The sequence below is a fragment of the Poeciliopsis prolifica genome, unplaced genomic scaffold (assembly GCF_027474105.1).
Source record: "Poeciliopsis prolifica strain line A6 unplaced genomic scaffold, Auburn_PproV2 SCAFFOLD029, whole genome shotgun sequence".
Lineage (NCBI taxonomy): Eukaryota > Metazoa > Chordata > Actinopteri > Cyprinodontiformes > Poeciliidae > Poeciliopsis > Poeciliopsis prolifica.
Genome location: NW_026562404.1, coordinates 1,942,353 through 1,963,317, shown reverse-complemented (window position 1 = coordinate 1,963,317; position 20,965 = coordinate 1,942,353). Strand labels below are relative to the sequence as shown.

The 20,965-nt window shown below is 38.3% G+C and overlaps 2 protein-coding genes across 3 annotated transcripts; both read left to right on the top strand.

Annotated features, from left to right (window-relative positions):
- The first annotated feature begins 312 nt into the window (after window positions 1-312).
- On the top strand, window positions 313-2,751 carry ppp1r3da (protein phosphatase 1, regulatory subunit 3Da). The gene is made up of 2 exons (XM_055049478.1): window positions 313-682; window positions 975-2,751. Exons 1-2 carry the CDS (start codon window positions 609-611, stop codon window positions 1,927-1,929), a joined length of 1,029 nt encoding a protein of 342 aa, XP_054905453.1. The 5' UTR covers window positions 313-608; the 3' UTR covers window positions 1,930-2,751.
- A 783-nt stretch (window positions 2,752-3,534) lies between these two features.
- sycp2 (synaptonemal complex protein 2) lies at window positions 3,535-20,666 on the top strand. 2 transcript variants are annotated; one of them, XM_055049476.1, is made up of 46 exons: window positions 3,535-3,657; window positions 4,334-4,428; window positions 4,517-4,657; window positions 4,745-4,875; window positions 4,965-5,067; window positions 5,153-5,177; window positions 5,408-5,493; window positions 5,595-5,689; window positions 5,776-5,810; window positions 5,928-6,070; window positions 6,165-6,217; window positions 6,375-6,420; window positions 6,620-6,718; window positions 6,843-6,903; window positions 6,993-7,141; window positions 7,354-7,410; window positions 7,592-7,678; window positions 7,786-7,888; window positions 8,191-8,306; window positions 8,566-8,614; window positions 8,722-8,767; window positions 8,865-8,944; window positions 9,065-9,504; window positions 9,602-9,729; window positions 9,828-9,864; window positions 9,953-10,020; window positions 10,127-10,172; window positions 10,361-10,404; window positions 10,547-10,607; window positions 10,731-10,896; window positions 10,995-11,056; window positions 11,155-11,319; window positions 12,904-13,020; window positions 13,152-13,256; window positions 13,849-13,999; window positions 14,670-14,962; window positions 16,217-16,468; window positions 16,900-16,951; window positions 17,089-17,220; window positions 17,564-17,718; window positions 17,927-18,021; window positions 18,295-18,394; window positions 18,557-18,615; window positions 19,751-19,829; window positions 20,098-20,154; window positions 20,504-20,666. In XM_055049476.1, exons 2-46 carry the CDS (start codon window positions 4,405-4,407, stop codon window positions 20,558-20,560), a joined length of 4,650 nt encoding a protein of 1,549 aa, XP_054905451.1. In that variant the 5' UTR covers window positions 3,535-3,657; window positions 4,334-4,404; the 3' UTR covers window positions 20,561-20,666. The 2 variants fall into 2 exon arrangements, with proteins under 2 accessions (XP_054905451.1, XP_054905450.1); XM_055049475.1 differs by having other exon boundaries at window positions 9,807-9,864.
- Window positions 20,667-20,965: the final 299 nt, after the last annotated feature.

Below are 20,965 nucleotides of genomic sequence, written 5' to 3'. Positions count from 1 at the left end.
ACATTATGATGGCCTGATCAACTAATGGGAAATGTACAAGGAAGGAAATTGGATTCAATATTTTTCTACTGCTTTCTTTAGAAGAGACACTTTCTTTATGACAATCAAAATGAATCTGACATGTATAAGGCATGCTGCCTCATACATGCAAAGGCTACATGCGTACAGTCATATGAATAAGTTATTCGAAGCTAGAATCATATGTTTTGCAGTTCCAACCCAACCCCTTTTGAGAGTGCATACTTGAAAAGAGAAACAGTTATGATATAATTATTATAATATAATTGTTCTACGACTGTCTTAGAAAAATAAATTACCTAGTAAACATCAAAATCAAGGAGTTTATGATTCGTTTGAAATGCTCCCAGGCCACGCCTACTTTGGCACCGTTTTCCATGCCAGCTGGCAAATGGTGCGCACCCAATGAATCTGCGCACTGTATATTTCCTCCCAACTGCGCGCTTGTTAGCCGATCTCCATCGACTTTACGCTGGGCGCACGCGAACTGTTAGTGTTTATAAGTCGAACTAACACTTAACATGCTCGAAATCATCCTCGCAGTCTGAACGACGTTGCGCAAACCGAAATTCTGCCACGCATTCCTTTAAATGGAGGATCGAGCTATAAGAGACAGTGTTTCTGCAGCCTGCATGCAACACGCTCCACATCTGTGTGTGTTGAGGTGAGGTCAAAGTTTGCTTGTTTAATGCACGTTTGCTTGTTTGATCCTTATGAATTAAGGGCATTTCCAAGCACTGCTGCAGCTGTTCAGACAGATTGTGCAGTCGGGCACGTACTACCAGCATACACGCCCACTCGAAGTTTATGGCAGTACAGTTTCATAAAAAAAAAACTTCTTTAAAAAAAAAGTTTAATTTCGATCCTTAACACTTTGCTTAGAGCAGAATTATAAACTTAATTTGACACACTAAGTGATTCTGCTTCAAAACTAATTATAGTGTGTATTTATATAGGTCAGAAAGGCCAGCAGAGAACATGGAAAGAGGGTGGTTCCTTGGACATGAGAGGATACTCCCCCCCAAATCTCAACAGCCTTTGTCCAGCTGCAGCGGTGGGTCTCGGTCCTTCTTGACTATAAAGGTGAACGAAATGCTTCAAGCTGACAAGCCCGACACCGTCAGGAAGCCTGTCCCAATCCGCCCGCCAAGTCCCAGAGTTACTCGGCCAAAAGGACAAGACTCCCACAGCTTCCTCACCTGTGAGCCTACGCCGAAGCCCATCATCCGGCAACGGTCTCGCTCTCTGCCTTCTGCCACCCAGAACAAAAAGAAACAGAGCAGAGGTGTTGGCGTAAGGTTTGTCGACTCTCTTGGACTGGACCTGGAAGACGTTAGGGTTTTTAAATCAGGCGAGGACCCATTTGTGCCACAACACGTTACCTTCAGACTCCTGATGGGTGCTGAGATGACAGATGGAAGGCATCTTGAGATTAACTTGCCATACCTAAAGCCGGTTTTTGACCAACAGCCCGGTGACCAGCCAGAGTTCCTGCAGCGTCTCCATGAACAGAAAGTGTGTCTGGAGAGAGTCTTGTGCTTTGAACTGGGCATTATCGGAATCACACAAGTCCTAAATTTAGACTTTGAGAAAGAAGTTGAAGTTCGGTATTCATTTACGGAGTGGAAAAGTTCTGCGGAAACTAAGGCTTCCTGGGTCTCCACTGTCGCCAAAACCTGCAACGGAGAAGGAGCAAGAGGGCAGGAAATTAGTTGTGATACATTTCGTTTCCATCTACCAGTCCCTCCCTCGCTTCGACCAGGAGCGCAGCTGGAGTTTGCTATCCAATACAAAGTTTGTGGGGTTGAATATTGGGACAACAACAATGGAAATAATTATAAATTAGTCTGCCAAAACTACAAGCTAACAGTGCCTAAAGAATGTGAAGACAGCATGGTGCATTTCATTTAGGATGCAAACTACATGGGGGGGGAGGGAATGCAATCTGAGCACTTTAAATCTAGAAGCAATACATACTGAGAATACCTACAGAGGATATGTTGTTGATTTAAGCACTGCTAACAAAATTATGCTAAAAATTATGCTACGAGCACTTTTATAGGTAGAGGAGATTGAGCACTAAGGCATTTGTAGTTTTAAAAATTGCACTAAATAAATAAATAGATAAACGTGTGTGTCTCTATATATGCTATATTTCCATTTACTTTTAAAAGGGGAGGTCACCTTGCTGGATATCTGATGGAATAAATGATTTCTTGCAAAATGTGTTGCTCAATATTCTCTCAGTGTAAATTTTAACTTGGATCCCATTAAATAAATAAATGTCCAGAGCATTTTCCAAATAAAAACAATTATGCAAAAATTGTAGGTGTTAAATTTAAAGATGCAACAATCAACTTTTCCCTGGTCAACATGCAGATGTTCAGTTTTATATCAGATCTAACCTGCAAATTCCAATTTTTGGATCAATTTAGATTTTTTTGTTCTAAGCACAGAAAAAGTAATGGATGAAAGAGGGAGAAAGTGCTTTAAGTTTCTGATTCATTGAAGCATTTGTCCGTACACTTTATCTGTTCAATGAAATTCTAATAGTTTTTTTTTTCTAGTTGCTCTTTTTTTCAATACTTTCTTTATATGTTTACTGATTAAACATGCTGTCTGTGTTTGTCTTGGAATATATTATTGAGTAAAAGATGATGGTGCTTCCTAAATGTATCCCTAAAAACTGACACTAAGAAGAAATTCTGCATGGACAGCTGGACCGTATATTGTGAGTGGTACTTTTATAAATACATTAAAAATCTATAAAAAAAAATACTGCTTTGATGTTATCAGATCAAAACTATATATATATATCCACTCTTTTACTGTTATTCAAAAATAATTAAGTGTATTTGCTGCTTATCTGAAGTTAAATAAGGTAAGATATTTTTAGGCACATTTATATTCTGCTGTGATTAATATAAATTGCTTATCTTTGTCAAAACGTCGCTCTTATTTATACTAAAAATTATATTTACATTATAATTAAAAGCTATTTATCAAAATAAATTTAACGTATTTTTCAGTATTAATTTTTAACCTCCCTATCACAATATGGTGACCTTGTAGATTTGCACGTCCCTCACAATATGGCGAAGGTAAGGTACTCGAACCTCAACATACGTCCTACTTTTCTGTTAACGACATTCGCTACTAGATACCCCTCCTGACCATAGACATGAAATATCACACTATAATGGTCCTAACTCTGACGTCACGAATCATAACAAAAAACCCTAAGCAAAAAAATTATGCCTAAATTTTATGTGCCTGAACAAAACTCTATAATTATTTCTGAACATCTTTAACGGATATCTAAATTTATGAGAATACGCTCAAGCAAAGTCAATGTTGATAAGAGTGGGAGTGTTGGAAGTGACGGTGTCTTCAGCGGTAAAACACAACTTTTAAGTGTCTAACATACCGCATTGGTCGCTACCTTCAAGAGTCTTGGAATCCGAGGGATTACAAAAATAGACATACCACCTACCTTTGCTCGATTCGCGCGTGCGAGATTGACGTAGATTTCGCGGGTCTCCTGATAGCCGTTTGAGCTAAAAAAAAAAAATAAAAATAAAATAACGGTCAAAAATATACTTTTTTTTTCTTTTTTGTGTGGGTGATTTTAACGGTACGGTAAGTTGCTCACAATTAACACAATGTAATGGTTATTTTATCGACGTATTTTCACCCGTTCAGTTCCGTTATGCTTGTTGGGTTAGATTAATTGTTATCTAACCCAAAAGGTGAAGGCGCTGCTGTCAGAAGTTGTCGATAAGCTAGCAAAGTAGGTTTCGGAGATATTAAATTGGCTCTGTGTTTTTATGTACGCTTAAGTAAATTATTTTAGGCTGATTTACTCTAGGTGAATGATGGAACATACTAAGAGTAAGTAGGCTTACTTTCTTAGTGTTTACACATGTTGTTTTTAATGTCATTAGCTGACATTTTTAACAGTCTCTCCGAGACAGCGGTGTCCTCCGTTTCGAACGAACATATTTTCTTAAGCCACTGCATATCAATAGATGTTAAGAATATTTATGAATAAGTTAGTCATACATATGCTCAAATTTTGTGAATAAATAATTTTATTATTTGTATATTGCTTTAGAATATGTTCCACCTCATTTCCATTTAATTGTTGAGCCAGTATGATGCCAGCTTCCCACATGAGACAATGGTTTACTATATATATATATATATATATATATAAAAAACAAGTTGTTAGAGTGGGGCTTAAATAATCTCTAATTGTAACCTCATAAAGTCACCATACTACATGTATAATGCTTGCCTACATTGTGATTGACAGGTGTATGTTTTCTCAGCTCATCCTGAGGATTTAGCAGGTCAAGAACAGAAAGTGTTCGTTAGGAAGCCAGAATGGCTCCAAGCTCGAGCCCTCAGGTTGTGTCTGCATCTGTTTATTTCAAGGTTATTCAAGTATTAATTATCAAAGTAACAGTATTCTAAAGCTTTAAATGTTTCTGTGCAGTTGGAGAACATAATCAGCGCAGCGTTGAAGAGTGGAGATGTCCGGCCTCTCGACTTGTTCTTAGAGAGAAACACATTTGAAGACAGGTCCATTAATTGCTCCCAACAGTTCCTCAATAAATTGGACAAACTTGTCACCAGGGTAAGATTGGGTCCAAATAGTTGTTCATCATTCTGTTAGTTTAATTTTATTTTTATAAAACTCTAAAAGAACTTTTATGCTCTTTAGGGCTTGGATCAAAAAGAGACCAAATTGGCCAGTTTGGGATTTGCCAGCCTCTACAAATGTGGGAACAATTTTAAATTACCGAGTGGGGCAGGACTTTCAGGTTTAATATCTCAAGGACTAATTAAAAAGATAAGTATATGCTACTATAACATATGCAACAATGTTTTCAAAGTCAGTATTTTCAGGTTTCAAATTATTATCATTGTTTTTTTGAGTAAATGATACAGTGGTTTGAGAAATGCAGGAAGCTGTGGATCCAACATGGCCCTCACTGGGATGAGACCATGTTTGCGCTCTCTGAGAATTTCCTGAATGCCTTAGCGGTGAGCTTGTGTTTATGAGTTAGCACATTTAGTGCAACAACATGTTTTCTGCCTAAAATGTTTTCTCCTGTTTCTTCTGCTGCAGGTAGTTCATGAGTCATGTAAAGAGGGTATGTTTGTAAATTTCACATTTCATTTGTCTTTTAGTTGGGAAAGAAATATTGAGAAAGCTAATACCGAGTTAGAAATCCTATTTGTTCAATTACACAAGTATGTTAATGCTCTTGGTATTGCATGACAAATTGTGACACTTGTGTATTATTTGCATAAAATTAGATGATGGTAAGTGGTTAAAGGTGTTTCGTTCCCTTCAAACTTTATTCCCTAACATTCCTTTCAGGAACTTCCCAAGTGACTGAGTCCTTCCTGTATCCTGTCGGTCAGTTAGCAGTAGACCCCAGAATCAACATTCTGATCCAGAAAGAGGTGGGGAAGAATTTGTGTAACTTCTTCTTTTGAGAATGACATTGAGTTTGAAAAACGGAGGTCTTTGGCTGTAAATAAATGCAATCATGTTGCTCTGACAGGCAATTCGTAAATTTAACATCATTCTGGATAAAATCCCAGTGGAGTTCAAGAAAAACAGGAGGATCCTGACATCACAAGACGCTTCAGATATCATGTGTGTAATTGTAGATTTCTCGATGTGGTTCCGATTTCTAAAATTCCCACGCTAGCTGTTACCCACATGCGTTTATTTTTCTGCAGGAGCAAACTGGCAGGTCGGATTGTGGAGGGTGGTGGTAAGTTTTTTTTAAAATTATTATTATTGTTATTATTTCATTTTATTTTTATATTTTTTAAACAAACTCTGCTGCCTTTTTCATCCAAAATAAATTCAGAAACATCCTATTTTGCAGATTATGACTTGCAGTCATCCCTGATGGAAGCATTATGCAGAATGGCCACTCCTGATCAGAGGAAGAAGCTCGCAGACCAGTGGTTCAGCATGGCCCATGTTGCCAGTGGCTTTGCCCAGATCAGTGACTCTGAATTTGAAACGGTACTAATAATTAATATGAATATTTACTTACTGGATTAACATGTTGTTTTATTTATCTTTCAGAGACAAAATAACTATAAATTTGTAATTTTAGGCTTGCAGAAGGTTTCTGAACATGGTGAACGGGATGCAGGGAGACAAAAGAAGGTACGAGAGCACAACACATTGCTTTGCTGTGTCACACCACAGAAGCTTTCTGGACGATTTCTAACCATATCTTCTCTAAAACACGTAGAATATTTGTTTTCTGTGTTTGGAAAGTTTGTATTTTTAACTGAACAGCAGTGTCCTTCCTGTGCCGCAGAGTGTACTCTTACCCCTGTTTGAGAGTGTATCTGGGCAAGTATGAGGTCAGTCTCAACAAGGGTTTTAATCAGAGCTTCAATATGTATTGGTACTCTAAAACATGATTGATTGTGGCACAAAAGTGAATGTACTCTGGTAGTGAATGATTATCTTGTCATTAGGTTTTGAGTACATAGAGTTAAAAGTGAAATTTATTAGTCTATGTAAGTAGTTATTGTAAAAAGATTCTGCTTATCTTGTTAGCTGTTGATGCCATCCGACGAGAAACTCGAGGAATTCTGGATTGACTTCAACCTGGGCAGCAGCAGCATCTCCTTTTACTTCTCTTTGCCTGATGAAGAGGTACTGGTACACCAAGTTTGTTCTGTGGGAATCAAAATCAGCTGAACAGAATTTGTTTGTTATGTTTTATCAAAGGTTAGCCTCGATTAGAGCCTAACAAGGCCAAATTTTCCATTTTATCCAGGATGGCCACTGGGAAACAGTTTGTATCAATGAGAATGAAGTCCTCAGCTACACTGTGACAGGTTACCATGGCACTGAAATAACTGTATTGTTGGTGTTTACTGCAAGCTAGATAAATGAACAATATATAAAAACTGCTCTTTATCTCTAGAGGTGGGCAAGAGGAAAGTCTTGCTGCTCAAGCTGTCAGAGGTCGTCGTTGTTGATTCAGTGGAAGGATCCAGTCTTATCATCCATTTCAGCTCCTCTCTGGACATCCTGCAGGCTGCTTGCAATGTTTTTGGAGATGACAAAAACAAAGTTAGTCACTGATCCAATATATAAATACATTTGTTGTGGTATAGAAAAGGTTTTGAGCAAAACTGATGAAACATTAAGGTGGGGAATCCTAGCATTCCACAAAACAACACATTTTTAAATGTTAGTATATACTGTCAATTAGACTCTGAGAAAAGGAAACATTTCTGTCATAATAAATAATTGTCTGGCACTAATCTCTTTTATTCTGTCAGGGCACCCATGTAGTGAAAACAAAAGCTAAACACACAGTAGAAGGGAGCAGCACCCAGGTAAACAAAACCCTGACAACAGGCTTTATTTACAGCCATATGTTCAATGTGATATTTACACATGAAATGCAGTGTGTTGATCCTTTGTCAACAAGTTTATTTCTCAGAGCGTCTTCAAGCTGCCTTAGCAAACCCAAAAATGTATGTATTGATGTTGCTGTGTGTGTGTGTGTTCACACAGGTTGTTCCAGAGAGCCAGGTGTCTCTGAGTGAAAATGAGAAAAACACCGCCCCCTACCTATTGACCGCCACAACTGCACCTGCACAGGCAACACCTTTAGATTTTACATAAATCAAAAAAAAGTACTCTAATCAGTTATTTAATATTGTAATAGTAATGTGAACCTATCAGGTTGTCTTTTATCTTGCATCTAGATGGTGACCCCTGCCAGACAGCGTACATCAGAGTCCACCATCTACATTAGCAGCAGTGAGAGAGGAAGTGTAAATGTCGTCCGTTTTCCTCCTGCTACATCAAGTGAGTAATTCCTTGAAAGTGTAACATCACTAGTAGCGTAAGAAATGAGTAAATACCAGCTTGTACGTGTTAGTGGTTGTGCTAGATTGTTTTTGCTCAAGTTCCAACTTGGCATATGGTTGATACTTTGCTCTGCAGCACACACCTGTTCATTAACCAATGCTGAGTTCATTTATTATCTCCGAAGGACTCATTTTTACAGCAAACTCTCTGTCAGGATTAAAACACAGTGATTATTACAAAGCATGTGAGTCGGCCTTTACCTGATACCATTTGCTTTTCTTTTTTTCTGTACATTACAGCCAATAGCAAAGGCAGTACCTCTTTGCTGAAAGCCTCTGTTTGCAGTACAGCTGTTAGGACCAGTAGCAACAACACAACACCATGCAGCACTCGAGTGTTTGGCTACAAGGAACAGGTTTGTCACAAAAGAAAACTTCAATGATAAACCTGAACTTGGTCTGTTTTCTACAGTCCACTAATTCGGTAGTAAAATTAGTGTTGGTAGATTGTAAATGACCTCTACAAAATCTCAACAGAGTTAATTGCTGGTTTACAAAAAGTCTCTAAAATTATTACTTTTTGTGTCACCGATGGTATCATGGTTTACTGAAAGTTATATGCTAACAATATCTGCATGGCATTCATTTTCATGTGTTGTTTCTGTGTTTCTACAGCTAGTGGCAGCAGCAGAAGATTCCTTTGTACTCGAAGAAAAGTCCCAGGGTATTGCTACGGTGACTTTGATCTGAACTTACCACCAAAAATACAAACATAAGTTTGTGATTCTTTAGCCTCTAAGAGTTCTCTTCTCTTCACCTTTTTACCTCCAGAAAACAATTTTGTACCCGACACACAACCCAGAATGGCATGTAACATGTAAGTCAAGGGATAAACTTACACTCTTGTTTGCAAATCTTCAAGTCAAAGACAGTTTTTCTATAAAGAGAAGTCGTCTTGTTCGTTCAAACTACAGCAGCTCTAACTGGAGCAAATTATCCGGCTCTGACATGCTAAGGATGCCAACTCAGAAGGTCACCTCATTATCAAGACCTGGTAAACACAGTTGATAACTGATATCAACAAAGCTTATATGTATATACATCAATATGTATATACATACATTAACACACAGCATGGGTGTGTTAATATGTGCTGTTATTCTTCTCTGTTTAGAGCCTAATTCAAGTTTGCTGGAACCTCAGCAGCGCTGCCCTTCCTCAGGCCAGAAATTGTCAGTTTCCAAGTCGAGCCTCGTTCTCCACAAGCAGTTCCACAGTGAGTTGACTGAGCGCCTGCAGAAGCTCCTCAGTGACAGGAGCAAAGATCCTCCGCCTCAGGAATCAGCTGGTCACCACAGGAAAGCGTCCAATACCAAACGGGGCTCCAGAGAAACGGACTCTGAAAACACGCATGCTTCTGTGACTGTTCCCAAAACGCAAAGGGCTCAGAGAAGCAAACAATCTAAAGAGAAAGGGACAGAAAAGGCAGCACTGGAGGCAGATGCTGGTACTGCGAAAGCTTCAGAGAAGACCGTCACAAATAAGACTGCTGAGAACCAAAAACAATCTCAGGTTAAAGACGACATAAAGATTGCGATTTCGAGGAGAGACAAAGTATGAATTCAGTGTATTCAATCCATCTTAACCAGCTGTTTAAAGCCATTAATGGTTTCAGTGATTATTTTTATCCTCGTTCTCATGTACAACTTAGAGAGATTCAGAGGTCACAGCTAGCATGATGAAGCTCATCTCCAGCCGTTATGAGACTAAAACCCAAACCACAAGAAAAAGCAGCACAGAGAGAATGACTCAAAGCTGGATTCCCCCTCTTATAAACAGGTATGCACATTTAGAGATTTTCTTGGTATCAATAAACATACTTCAGTTCGCACAGACAAACACCATATATTGCCTAGTTTTGTTTTTTGTCGTCGTAGGTCAATCTTTAACATGGGCAAGATGCCGACGTGTAAAGTAAGTCTTTGTTTAGCTGATATCTTGACTTTATCTGAAAAGTCATTATGGGACCTGCTTGTTTAACTGAAGATATTTTATGCTACAGATGGAAACACTGAGAACAGTAAAAGTTAGAAAATCCTTAAACTCAACCACAGCCTCTGTGGGAAACGGGTAATGCAAACATTTGAGTTGAAATTAGGAAAATTGGGGAGGAAATGATAAATTGCAGGGTTGTAATTTATTTAAAGTTTTATTTAATCTCCCTTTTGTTTCTTAGAAAAGATACCTTTGCATTCAGTGCTGATTCTCCTCTCTCCATCGGGGTAACGGATCCTTTTCTTCCTTACTTCTTTACTTTCCTACTTGGTTGTTTTGTACTTCAACAATGTGTCGGAGCCTTGCCCTGTAATTCAGTGGCCAACATTTTTCAAGAGAGGGCGCCACTGCTCCAATTGAATGTTTTTAACTACTGTAGATATTTAAGTTTTATAAATGTTTTCTTTCCCATTAGAAAGAGAACCAACCCTTTACCAAATCACTTGTCACATCAACCAGGTAAACCACAATAACATATACAATGAGAAATTGATGAAAAAAATCATCAAGTCCTCTGAGGTTTCACTCCACAACTATTTAAATGTGAAACTTCTGAGATTTCTTTTTTTGGTTGTTTCATTTTATTTTTGTTGTTTGACAGTGACATCCACAGCTCCTCTACATTTCTCATCACATCTAAGAAAGCACAACCTCTGGCAAAAGTACGCTCGAGTTGTAGTGGTTCAAAATAATTGATGTCTCTCAGTTTGGAGCAGCATGGCTGCATATTGGCTGATCTGACAACATGCATCTGCTTTTGTCACTTGCTGACATGTCTGTTGCAGAACAAGCTGCATGTGAAAACGCATCTGTTCAGTGACACTGACACGGACAATGCCACAACAGATGTCAGCTGGCTGAGGGAGTCAGCCAGGAAGCCCAAACCCCAAGTCATCAAATACTCCAGACAGGCACAGATCAAACCCAAAAAAGTCCCTCTGCAGTCCCCAGGTGCATAACCTTTAACTTATTGCAAAAAAGTTCAATAAAAGAGTGCATCAGTTATTCAATACATATAGCTTCTTATAACATTTGGTATTTACTTACAGACATACACCCAGATTTGCAATCATCTTCAAAAGTTGGGAAGGACAAAAGCAAACTTACTCAAGTAAGACATTGCATCTAAGTACTGCTCCACAAACTGCTGCTGCTGTACTCCATGTTACCACTGTGTGTCACTGTTGTATAACAAGAATCTGTTCATAGGAGGCTATGGATCAGCCAAAGGCAGTGAAGCAAGCAGCAGCCACCAGTAAACCACAAGCTGCTCCAAAGAGGCCCAGGAGAGTGGCAGCCACCTCTACGAAGAGCTACAAGGAACCAGATACAGATGACAGCCCGTCAGAAACAGAGATGCCTCTGTCACCCAAGGCATAAGAGCTTTTTCTTTTTCTTGTGTTTTGTGTTTAAGCAACTCATCTGAGCAAGTAATGCAAACTCATCTGTGCCAAATTCACAGAGCTGTCTGTTGAAAGCATACACAAAGTTGTGGCTTTCAGCTTTATAAAGTTTTAGGAACATTTTGGTTATAATGTGGAACTATATAATTTTAAACTTTCTAAGTAAATAAACTACTAAAAAAAAAGATAGGGATATTCAGCTTTCAGGTGAAATTTTAGGACGAAACTATTTACTACAACCTTGACAGGTGAACTTAATGTGACCTTATCAAAATTTCTGAATGCACAACTTTCTGTTCTATAACATCCAGAGTAATAACAAATTTCATCACAAGTGTTTGGCCCATGAATCAACCAATAAATTTCCAGATACAATCAGAGTTTGTATTTGAACAGTCCTCATCAGGTTGTTTGCATTTTGACATCATGCAAACAACACCTAACAAGACAGCACCTAACAACTAATTAGCAGTACCTGGCCCTCTCCTGGCTTCAAAACGCTTGTACTTAGATGGAAGCTGCCACTGAGCTTTTAGTGTCACAGAGAGACTGGAATGGTCACAGAAAGCCATAGAAGTGGATGTCTTCTGAGCATACACCACCCAGATGACCGCTTCATTGTGGAACTGCGTGATGGATGCCAGGAATACTCAAGGGAGTGTCCTTTCAGACCATTCGAAACTTGACATCCGCCTGGTCTGTGTGCTGGATGACCCACAAGGGCACCTGAACACACCACTAGGTCAAATTGTCTTGCATTGAGCAGGGAGCATTTACACTGACTGGACAAGGGACCATTGGGCCTAAGTGTTGTTCTCTGATCAAGTCGATTCATGGTTAGCAAAAAATGAGCCAGTAACGATGCTGACAGCGACGAGAGAGCGCTGTGCATCAGCCACTGTTGTCACTAAACAAGCTTTTGGTGGTGTTACAGTGTGGGTATGAGTGTATAGTCAATACAGAATTACTGTACACTTAGTGACTAAAACAGTGACAAATATATATGCTGCGAATAACATCCATTCATGTGACTAAGAAAAAGATCACATGCCTAATTTTACTTTCATGGACATCAATTCTCCAGCACATTGAGGTTGTGTTAGTGATCGGTTGTTGGAGACTGAGGCATAACCTCAAATGGAGTTATGCCTTCAAATCCCATTGAAAAGTTATTGGAGCAGTTAAAACTTTGTGAAGATTCTTGTCCCTCTGTACCCCAGAACCTCAATAACCTAAGAACTGCCATACAAGAATTACCTCAGCAGCCAATAAGTTTCGGGTTTGATATTTTTGTTGCATACATAACTACTTTGATGGCTTTTTTCTGTGATATGAAGAAATGACCATTGCATTGTTCTATTTAAAAGGCTAGTTTCATTATAAATCAATATAGGGTGAACTTTTTACACTTAACATAAATTTCACCCAAAATCCCTTTCATTTTGTGAGTGTGTTACTAGTACGAGTCAACTCTAGTAATTTTGAGATTGGTAAATCACAACCTGTTTTTCTTTCTTTTCAGATTTAACAAAGTGCCATTTTTTCTTTAAAATAGCATTCTTCTGTCGATAATTTGAAGAATTCAGAAAAGACAAAAGAAGTTGCACCAACAAAGAAGAAAAGGACTGCAAGCAAACAACCAATCAAAATGAAACCTTCTTCCAAAGTAGAGGTAGATAAATTTGATCAAGTTTCACTCACATTAACTGATGATTGCGTATAAATATTCAGAAAGAAGTCAGAAAGAGCTGAATAATAATACATTTTGGTGTGTCTGGCTGTTTGATTTGTTCTGCTGAGCAGCAGTGGAACAGGGAGGAGAACCGCGCAGATGATCCACCAATAAAGAAGAGTAAAAAAAACCTCTCTGACCTCCAGGCAGACAAATACAAGGAGGCCGATCTTAAGGTGAGAGTTCAGTCATAACAATGAATATTGCGAAATAGGATTTGTGAATAAAGCCTTTCAGTTTATTAGTTTACTCTAATGACTTAGTAGTCCTGTTGGTAAGAGTAATAAACAATCCTCTAATAAAGCTGTAAAACAACAATTACAGCTAATTCATAAGAAATTATTTAATCTTTTATTTTAAATTTCTTTTTGTTCAAGAAAAAAGATTTTCCATATTTGTAATGTTACAGCCTTAACTAACTTGACACACAAACATCACATAAAGGCAACCTGAAAAGAGTTAAGAAAGTACATCAAAAGTAAGATATCCTATATTCATAAGTATTCACAACCTTTTCTCAGTAATTTGTTGATGAACTAATTACTGTCCTATTCGTCTGGTATTTAGCAAAAACACAACTGGTAAAGCTGAAGGAAAATAAGAAAAGTTTTGTTTGATTTGATTTGTAAAAAAAAAGGGTTGAAAGTCTTTTTTTACACAATATGTGTCAAACAGCTGTTTTCAACCATTTACTTTTTTTTGTATAAATAGTTTGGTATTTCATGCTTACCGCTGACCAGAATGAATGAAAAGATGATTTCCCAACAGATTACAGCGGGGAACATTCTCCAGGAAACTTTGATGTTGAATAAGAAAAATGTCATCCCAGGTCGAGAACAAACGAGTTATTTGAAGGATTCCTTGGCCGCCTGCCAGATCTCTTTCTGTCCGTCTCCTCCTTTCACTGAAAAGATGAGATGTAAGTTGGAGTGGAAAGCTCCTTACCAACTTCAGAGAGAGACAACAGTCTTTTGACTTCTTTGACATCAGTCAAATCTTTCATGGTTGATCAAATGGTTTCGTTTCGTCACATAAGCCACTTTTATATGTATATATATATTTATTTGCAGTCCCTTTGACAGCTTTTGAAGTGGAAAATGATTCAGAGTATTCAAATTGGCTAATTTGAGTACAGTTGGGCAATTGTAAGGCTTTCCTCATTTTACAGCATGGCTAAATTAAGTGGAAAGTTAATAATTTTAACAGATATAGCTATTTGTGAATGTGATCCATCTCGGTCTTTAAATCTGTAAATAGCATGGAGTATTAATGTTAGCAATTACAATGACAATTTGTTTCAGAAGTAGGGTTAGAGTATAAAATTTGACTGAAATAGTTGCACATAATATGTTTTTATACAAACAACACTTTTGCACCTTATGATATTTATCTTAACATTTTGTCATTGTGTATGTTCAGTTGAGTCTCAGTTTGCATTTGGTGCTTCTTTGCTCCAAACGATGTTATGCTCTCCAAACCTTTACCCGTAAAACAGTGTGTAGAAAGGGTGTAAATGTTGACCTTCTGTGCTCTGACCAATATCTGAAGCCAGCTGTTAGAACATCTGTGTTTGCTTTGGACCCTCACAGCCTCTGGGAGGTCAGCTCCAACCTTGGGTTTGACCTGCTCCACTGTCCTCAGCCCGCAGGGATCCCCACTCCCTACCTCCAGAGATCTGTCCTGCCAGGACACCCCCTCTCCAATCCTGCTGCTACCCAAAGTTTGCTCCATAGTCTGCACCAAAGGCCAGCATAAGCTGTCTTCTTTCTATAATGTAGAACAAAACCAGGACTCTTCGAAGACTCCGTCCATCCCGTCTGCCTGTTCGCTGGCAGGTCAGACCCCTGCGCCCAGTCCCCCCACTGGGCTCACTGCTGCAGAGGTTGGTCAACCTCCTAACTCTGAAAACGTATGTCACGCTCAAATATTCTGCTTCAAAAGTTGAAGAGTTCTTGACTGTGTTCTCTCTCCATTTTGATAATACTATTTGTGGTTGGATTGAGCCATTTTGTTAACCCAATGTACTCTTAATCAAATATTTGCAAAACCTGGAAGTTCAGGCCTGATAATCTACTCAAATTGATACAGATGGTTGATGGATGAATCCTCAGAGAAAGCAAAACGATTATCAGTGCATCTGTGAGAGAAGGTAGTTCCCATTGAAAACTTACTTTAGGATATTGAACAATATCTAATAAATGGGGAATGTCAACCATTTGTCTTTGAATTCTAATTAAGAAACTAACAAATTCTGTTGAAATCAACCAACAGCTGGGTAGACCAACAACAACAAAAAAAGAAATAGTGGAAGGGAAATTGTTCAGGTTTGAAAATCCTGCAAATAACTTGTACTGACATGTAAGACGCTGTGAAAAGAAGAAACGTTGCTGTTTTTAGATTCTTAATAAGAAGTTATAAATTCAGAAATGTACTAATATAAATCACCTTTTTTCAGTAATATTCTATATTACTATATTAAGTTTTACCTTCCAGGTAAAACTTTCACCTATGATGTTTTATTCCAGTTATCAGAAGCGTCTTGCAACACTTCATCTTGGCAATCATTCAACATTTCCCCTCTCAGTCAGAAATGTAGCATCTTCATGTGATTCACATACCATTACCTCATGTAATGAACTAAAGTCACCGGCGTTAGTTGGCAGTCGTGAGTCACTGGAAAAATGTATCAGCTGTAAGCTGTTAAATAACTGAAGACCGTCTGATAAGTGAGCTAGAACTCCCAGAAGTTGAACTCAAACAAACCTCGACAGTTTAGAGAGAAACTCAGAGGTTCTCATTATTGTAACAGCCAAATCCACAGTTATAGAGATCATAATGTAACATGAGACCATGTAGCTAAAACTGAAACTAGACCATTCAGAGGGAAAGAGTCGATCGACGAGTTGAAAAAAAATGGCGTAGTGATTACGTAGGAGATAATGAACAGTGAAATAGCACGATTGAAATATTCTTTCGAACTCCAGGCTGATAATATTACTACATCTGCTTCCTACTGCCCTCATCATTCCTTGTTCATAATCCACAGCAGACATTTGTAATTACAAAATGAGCTGCAATATTGCCTCGGATCGACAATTTGTCATAATGTTCTCCTGCCTTAATTGTTTGTTTTCAGATTTGTGCTGTCCAGCAACATCTGTCCCCAGCGCCTCTGTCCCTTTTGTCTCCAGCCACACAGCCACTCTTGACATCAACTCTTCTGGAGCTGGACAAGCCACCAGTACCGTCTGCCCCCCAGTCACCGCTTCCAGGAGTCGCCTTACCCAGTGGTTGTAACCTTGACCTCAGTAAAGTGTCGTCAGTTTCCCTGGGCTCCCTAAGCCATTCATCGCCAAAGTCGTCAGTTCTCAGCAGAAACATGAAAGAGGTTTTCATCTCTTTTCTTGAGGATTTCTTTAAGAGTGCACCGATTGTAGTTTTTCTTGGCCGATCCCCGATTTCCAATTCTGATTTTGACCGATTTGTTTAGTCTGACATATTGCTAAATATAGTGATATGTCAGACATATATAGCCAGACAAATATAACCTGACTGTAGTCTGACTATACAGTGGGATGTACAGTGGACTATTGTTAACTGCAAACATGCAGACGTGACCTGGTGGGCCGGTCTTGGCAAACCTCTAATGGGATAGAGGAGAGGACAGTGGTTGATTTTTCGACTTTTGCTGAGGTAGATACAATTGGGGGATAAGATCAGATTTTTTTTATTTATCTTTGCAGGGTTTATGTTATTACAAATGGTGAATATATATGACCATAAAATAAGTGGCTAATGCAACACTGTTGATACTGACAGAAAACACCGGTCACTGACAAGAACCTTGAGCTGACACAGCATTTTGTCTCAGGTAAAACATTGTTTCTATTTTTCGGTTTGTTAAGTTGCTAACAACATAATGCGTGCACCACAAATAAATCACTGCTATATATTAGTGTAGAAAAAGAGAAAAACAATGGCTGGTTGATGGGTGGACGTGTCTTTTAGGACCCGCTCGCAAGCGCTGCATCTCGTCATCCAGTAATTCAGAGGAAGATGAGAAAGAAGAAGAGAAGAAGAAGAGCAAGACGAGAGGCCAGCGTTCTCCTCGAATGAAGCCAAGAAAACTTTTCAAGTCTTGTAAGCAATATCTATCAAAAAATAAATAGCCCTCTTGCTAAAATACATTTTAACAAAAGCCAGAACACGGCTGCCAGTAATTCCCCATAAAAAGACCTGTGATCAGGTGACACCACGAGACATGTCATTCTCTTAAACGCTTGAACTCTACAGTACATGATGAAATAATGTTTTCACCACGATTTTACCAAACATTTTTATTTGGGGCCTCAGCAACTTTCTAAAAAGAAAACGTCTGGTTTTGCAGTGAGAATTAAGCAGAGAGTGAGACGGGGTGGGTTTGTGTCGGAGCAACAAAAGCGATTCAAACTAGAAGTGACGTCTGGATGTGTTCTGCTCACAGTTGCCGAAGTGTCTGTGGTGGATGAGCTGAGCCACATAAGCTGCAGTCACTGGGAGACTGAAGACATGGAGGAGGATTCAGAGCTGCCAGCAAGAACTATGAACCCAAATGACCTCTGTCAGCAGCTGAGCTCTGAGCTGAAAAACAAGTTCCAGGTTTACTTGCACACATTCATACACGCGCAACAAAATAAGAAAATATCCTGTGTTTTATGCCCATACCCTTTCTGAAACCATGAACAGGAATACTCTTATTAACTGTAATTAACTGAGCTTAGTTTAGAAAGCAGTGACTACCTTCAAGAAATGGACTCTTCTCTGACTTGTCTTGATCAACTGTATGTCGTGTGATCAATGTTTTCAGAACCGTTGCAAGATGATGGAAATCTACAACAAACAATCTTCCAAAACCGTCCAGCAACACATTTCCTCTATTGGTGACCAGCTTAACAAAAAAAGGTCTGTCCTGGGGGAGTTTATGGTTTTTTAAAAAATGTATTTCTAACCTTTTTGTTAAATGCACAAATTGACTTGAAAATGATTTGACCTTCACTACTATTTAATAAAGTAAAATATGGATGCTTGTCTGGCTTTTGTTTTATCAATGCTCTAAATTTTCAGTAATTGAATATTCACATGCTACTATAGGCTCCAAATCCTCAATGTTCCTACTTTGTGTGTATTCTTTTCTTCTTAGATGTATTTTTTTTAACTGTTTTCCGCTCTGCACAGAGTTCAGAGAGTTGGACAAATTCAAAAGGTCCTTTTGGAGGAGATCAAGAAGATGGAGCTGGATGACAAAATGCTGCAAAACATGGAGAAAGACATCACTGTGGGTCACTTAAGCTTGTTTTCACCTATAACTAGGATCATAAAACTAACATTTGAAACGGTTTTATGTTTGAAATGTAGAAACGTTTCATTTAATTTCAATGTTTAGCATAGCTCATTTTAAACAGATGACAGCCATCATTTGGACCCTTCTTTCTTGCAGATATACTGGAAAAAGCAGATGATGACTTTCCACACTTACCAGAAGCAGGAAACCAAGAGGTGAATTAACGACTTATGAAAAGAGTCATATTGTTCTTCAGCCACACTCTTCTGATCATTGATTGTTTTGTTGTTGTTTATGTATTTTTTGTTTGTTTGTTTTTTTTCTCAAGTTTGGACTAAAATACTCTGTAAAATGTTGAGCAACACACTTGTTTATTCCACAGAACAAGGATTAAAGGGGTTGACTGGAAAATCATTTCCCCCCTCTGGGCTATCGTCAGAAACTAAATATGTCTCCCTGCAGCAGAAGCTATTTCTGAAGAGAAGTTGCCACTGCTATAACTAATAGGGGTTTTACAGATGATTTGCTTGTGTTCAGCGCCTGACTGTTATCCAGCCAGATTTACCCCCACGGCTTATTCACCTTACGCTTCTCAGGCTGTAACTAGCACACTCTATTATCCAAGCAATGTCCTTTTAGTTAAATTAACACTTGATTCTGAAGTTTAGTCAAGCTGTGTGGCAACACGTTCTTATGCACATCACTGTGCTTTCTGTTACAATGTCATTGTTCTCCCAATGTTATCATCATAGGCTTTAAAGACACTGTTAGCATATTAGCTGACTGCAGTCATATGCAATTAATATTAAGAAACAAATTGCCATACCGTAATAATATATGAGAGAAAGGTGTTTGTCTTTGAAATAGTCGGAAAAATTAATTTTTATTACATTTCCCCTGCCGTCAGCAATTATTTATGCATCTCTGTGATCAATAGTTATTTCAAATGTGTATTTTCCTCGGACACATAAAATTGGACACTACCTGAAAACATTTGACCGTGTTATCATTGTTGAATTGCACTCAGTTTTTACTGATTTAAACTAGTTATCCATCTTGATGCTGTGTGTTGTGAAATTGTTAGCATGTGTGTTAATCGTCACCAAATTCTGATAAGCAAAACAAAACTTGTGGTGGCTGTATTATTATGCCCATTTAAGTAAGTTACTCCATTTAACTTATTCACTTCTATACATAATTTTGAATTTGAAGTCATTCTGTCAACCAATCCATAATTTTTGACGTCAAAAATGTGTTATTTGCATTTTTTTTTAATCTTCACAAACAATCTTTTCCCTTCTTTTTTTTTTTTTTTTTTTTTTTTTTTGTTGGTATGCATTTTCCTTCCAGAACTGACACACTGAAGAAAACCTTACAAAGTATCACCGGTCACAACTGGGATTACGAAGACGGGGTGTTCAAATCAGAGGTATGATTCTCACATCCATATAAACTGCATGATTTATTATTGTGTTGCTTCTGTGGTAATAACTGTGAAAATCCCAAGAGGAAAAAGTTTAGTTTTAAATCAAAGTAGACCATTTCAGCCTCTTCCTGTCAAGGACTGTAATCGCTGTTTAAGCGTCAATGTTGGTATCAGGAATTTTTACTCTTTTCTCCTCATGTCATAAATTTACTCACAGACCAAATTGTGTCTCATATCCATAAAATCTTTTTGCACTGGCTGCTGCTCTCAGATGTGCCTGATAAAAAAAGACATGAAGACGATTCAGGACAGGCTTCTCAGTGAAATGGTGAGTTGACACCAACACAGGTGACTGCTGAGCCTAAAAGTCTGGCTTACATGTTTTACTTTTCACTCTACCTCTGAGAACGTGCATTCAGTTAAATGTAAAAGCTCCACACACCTGCATTAAAACACCAGGTTTTTGTCACGTAGGAAAATAAGAGCAAGACGGATAATTCCAGACAGTTTTTTGTTTTTGTTTTCCACCTTCAGTGTGACATTTATTCTGTCCAAATCAAATGAAAAACAAAAATGTTAGAAAGGACGCCTGGACTCTGAATATCCACTTTGACGTCCAGTGTTGTAAACAGAATCGTCTGAGATGATTCATCATGTTCTAAATGATCTTTTCGTAGCACGAGGGAGAGATCCAGAGTGTGAAGAGAGGACTACACGCCTTGTTTTTCCCCTGATGGATCCAGGTTTGGAGGTGACCAAAGGTCACCCTGCGCTATGAACCAATGTGATTGTCAACATGCGATGTTGTTTCTCCTGTGCTCACATACAATGTTTTTACTCCAGATTCTTTTGTTTTGTGTGGATGCATCCAGTTGTTTGAGAGCTGGATTTGTTCCTGATATGCATTGTGTTTCGCTGGAGATGTTTCAAAATTTTAGAAGAATGTTCTTTACTATCCAGTGAGATCTAAAGAAAATCCCCTTGGTGTTAGTACAAACAGGACATTAGCTTCTGCACGGCTTTGATATTTTTAAAACACTGTATTTATGCTTTAGTGAAAGATGTTTGAGTAATAAAAAGAAGTCCTAAATGTATTCAATTGCTTTTAAACCTCTTGTTAAAGCCATTCTTAATTGGAA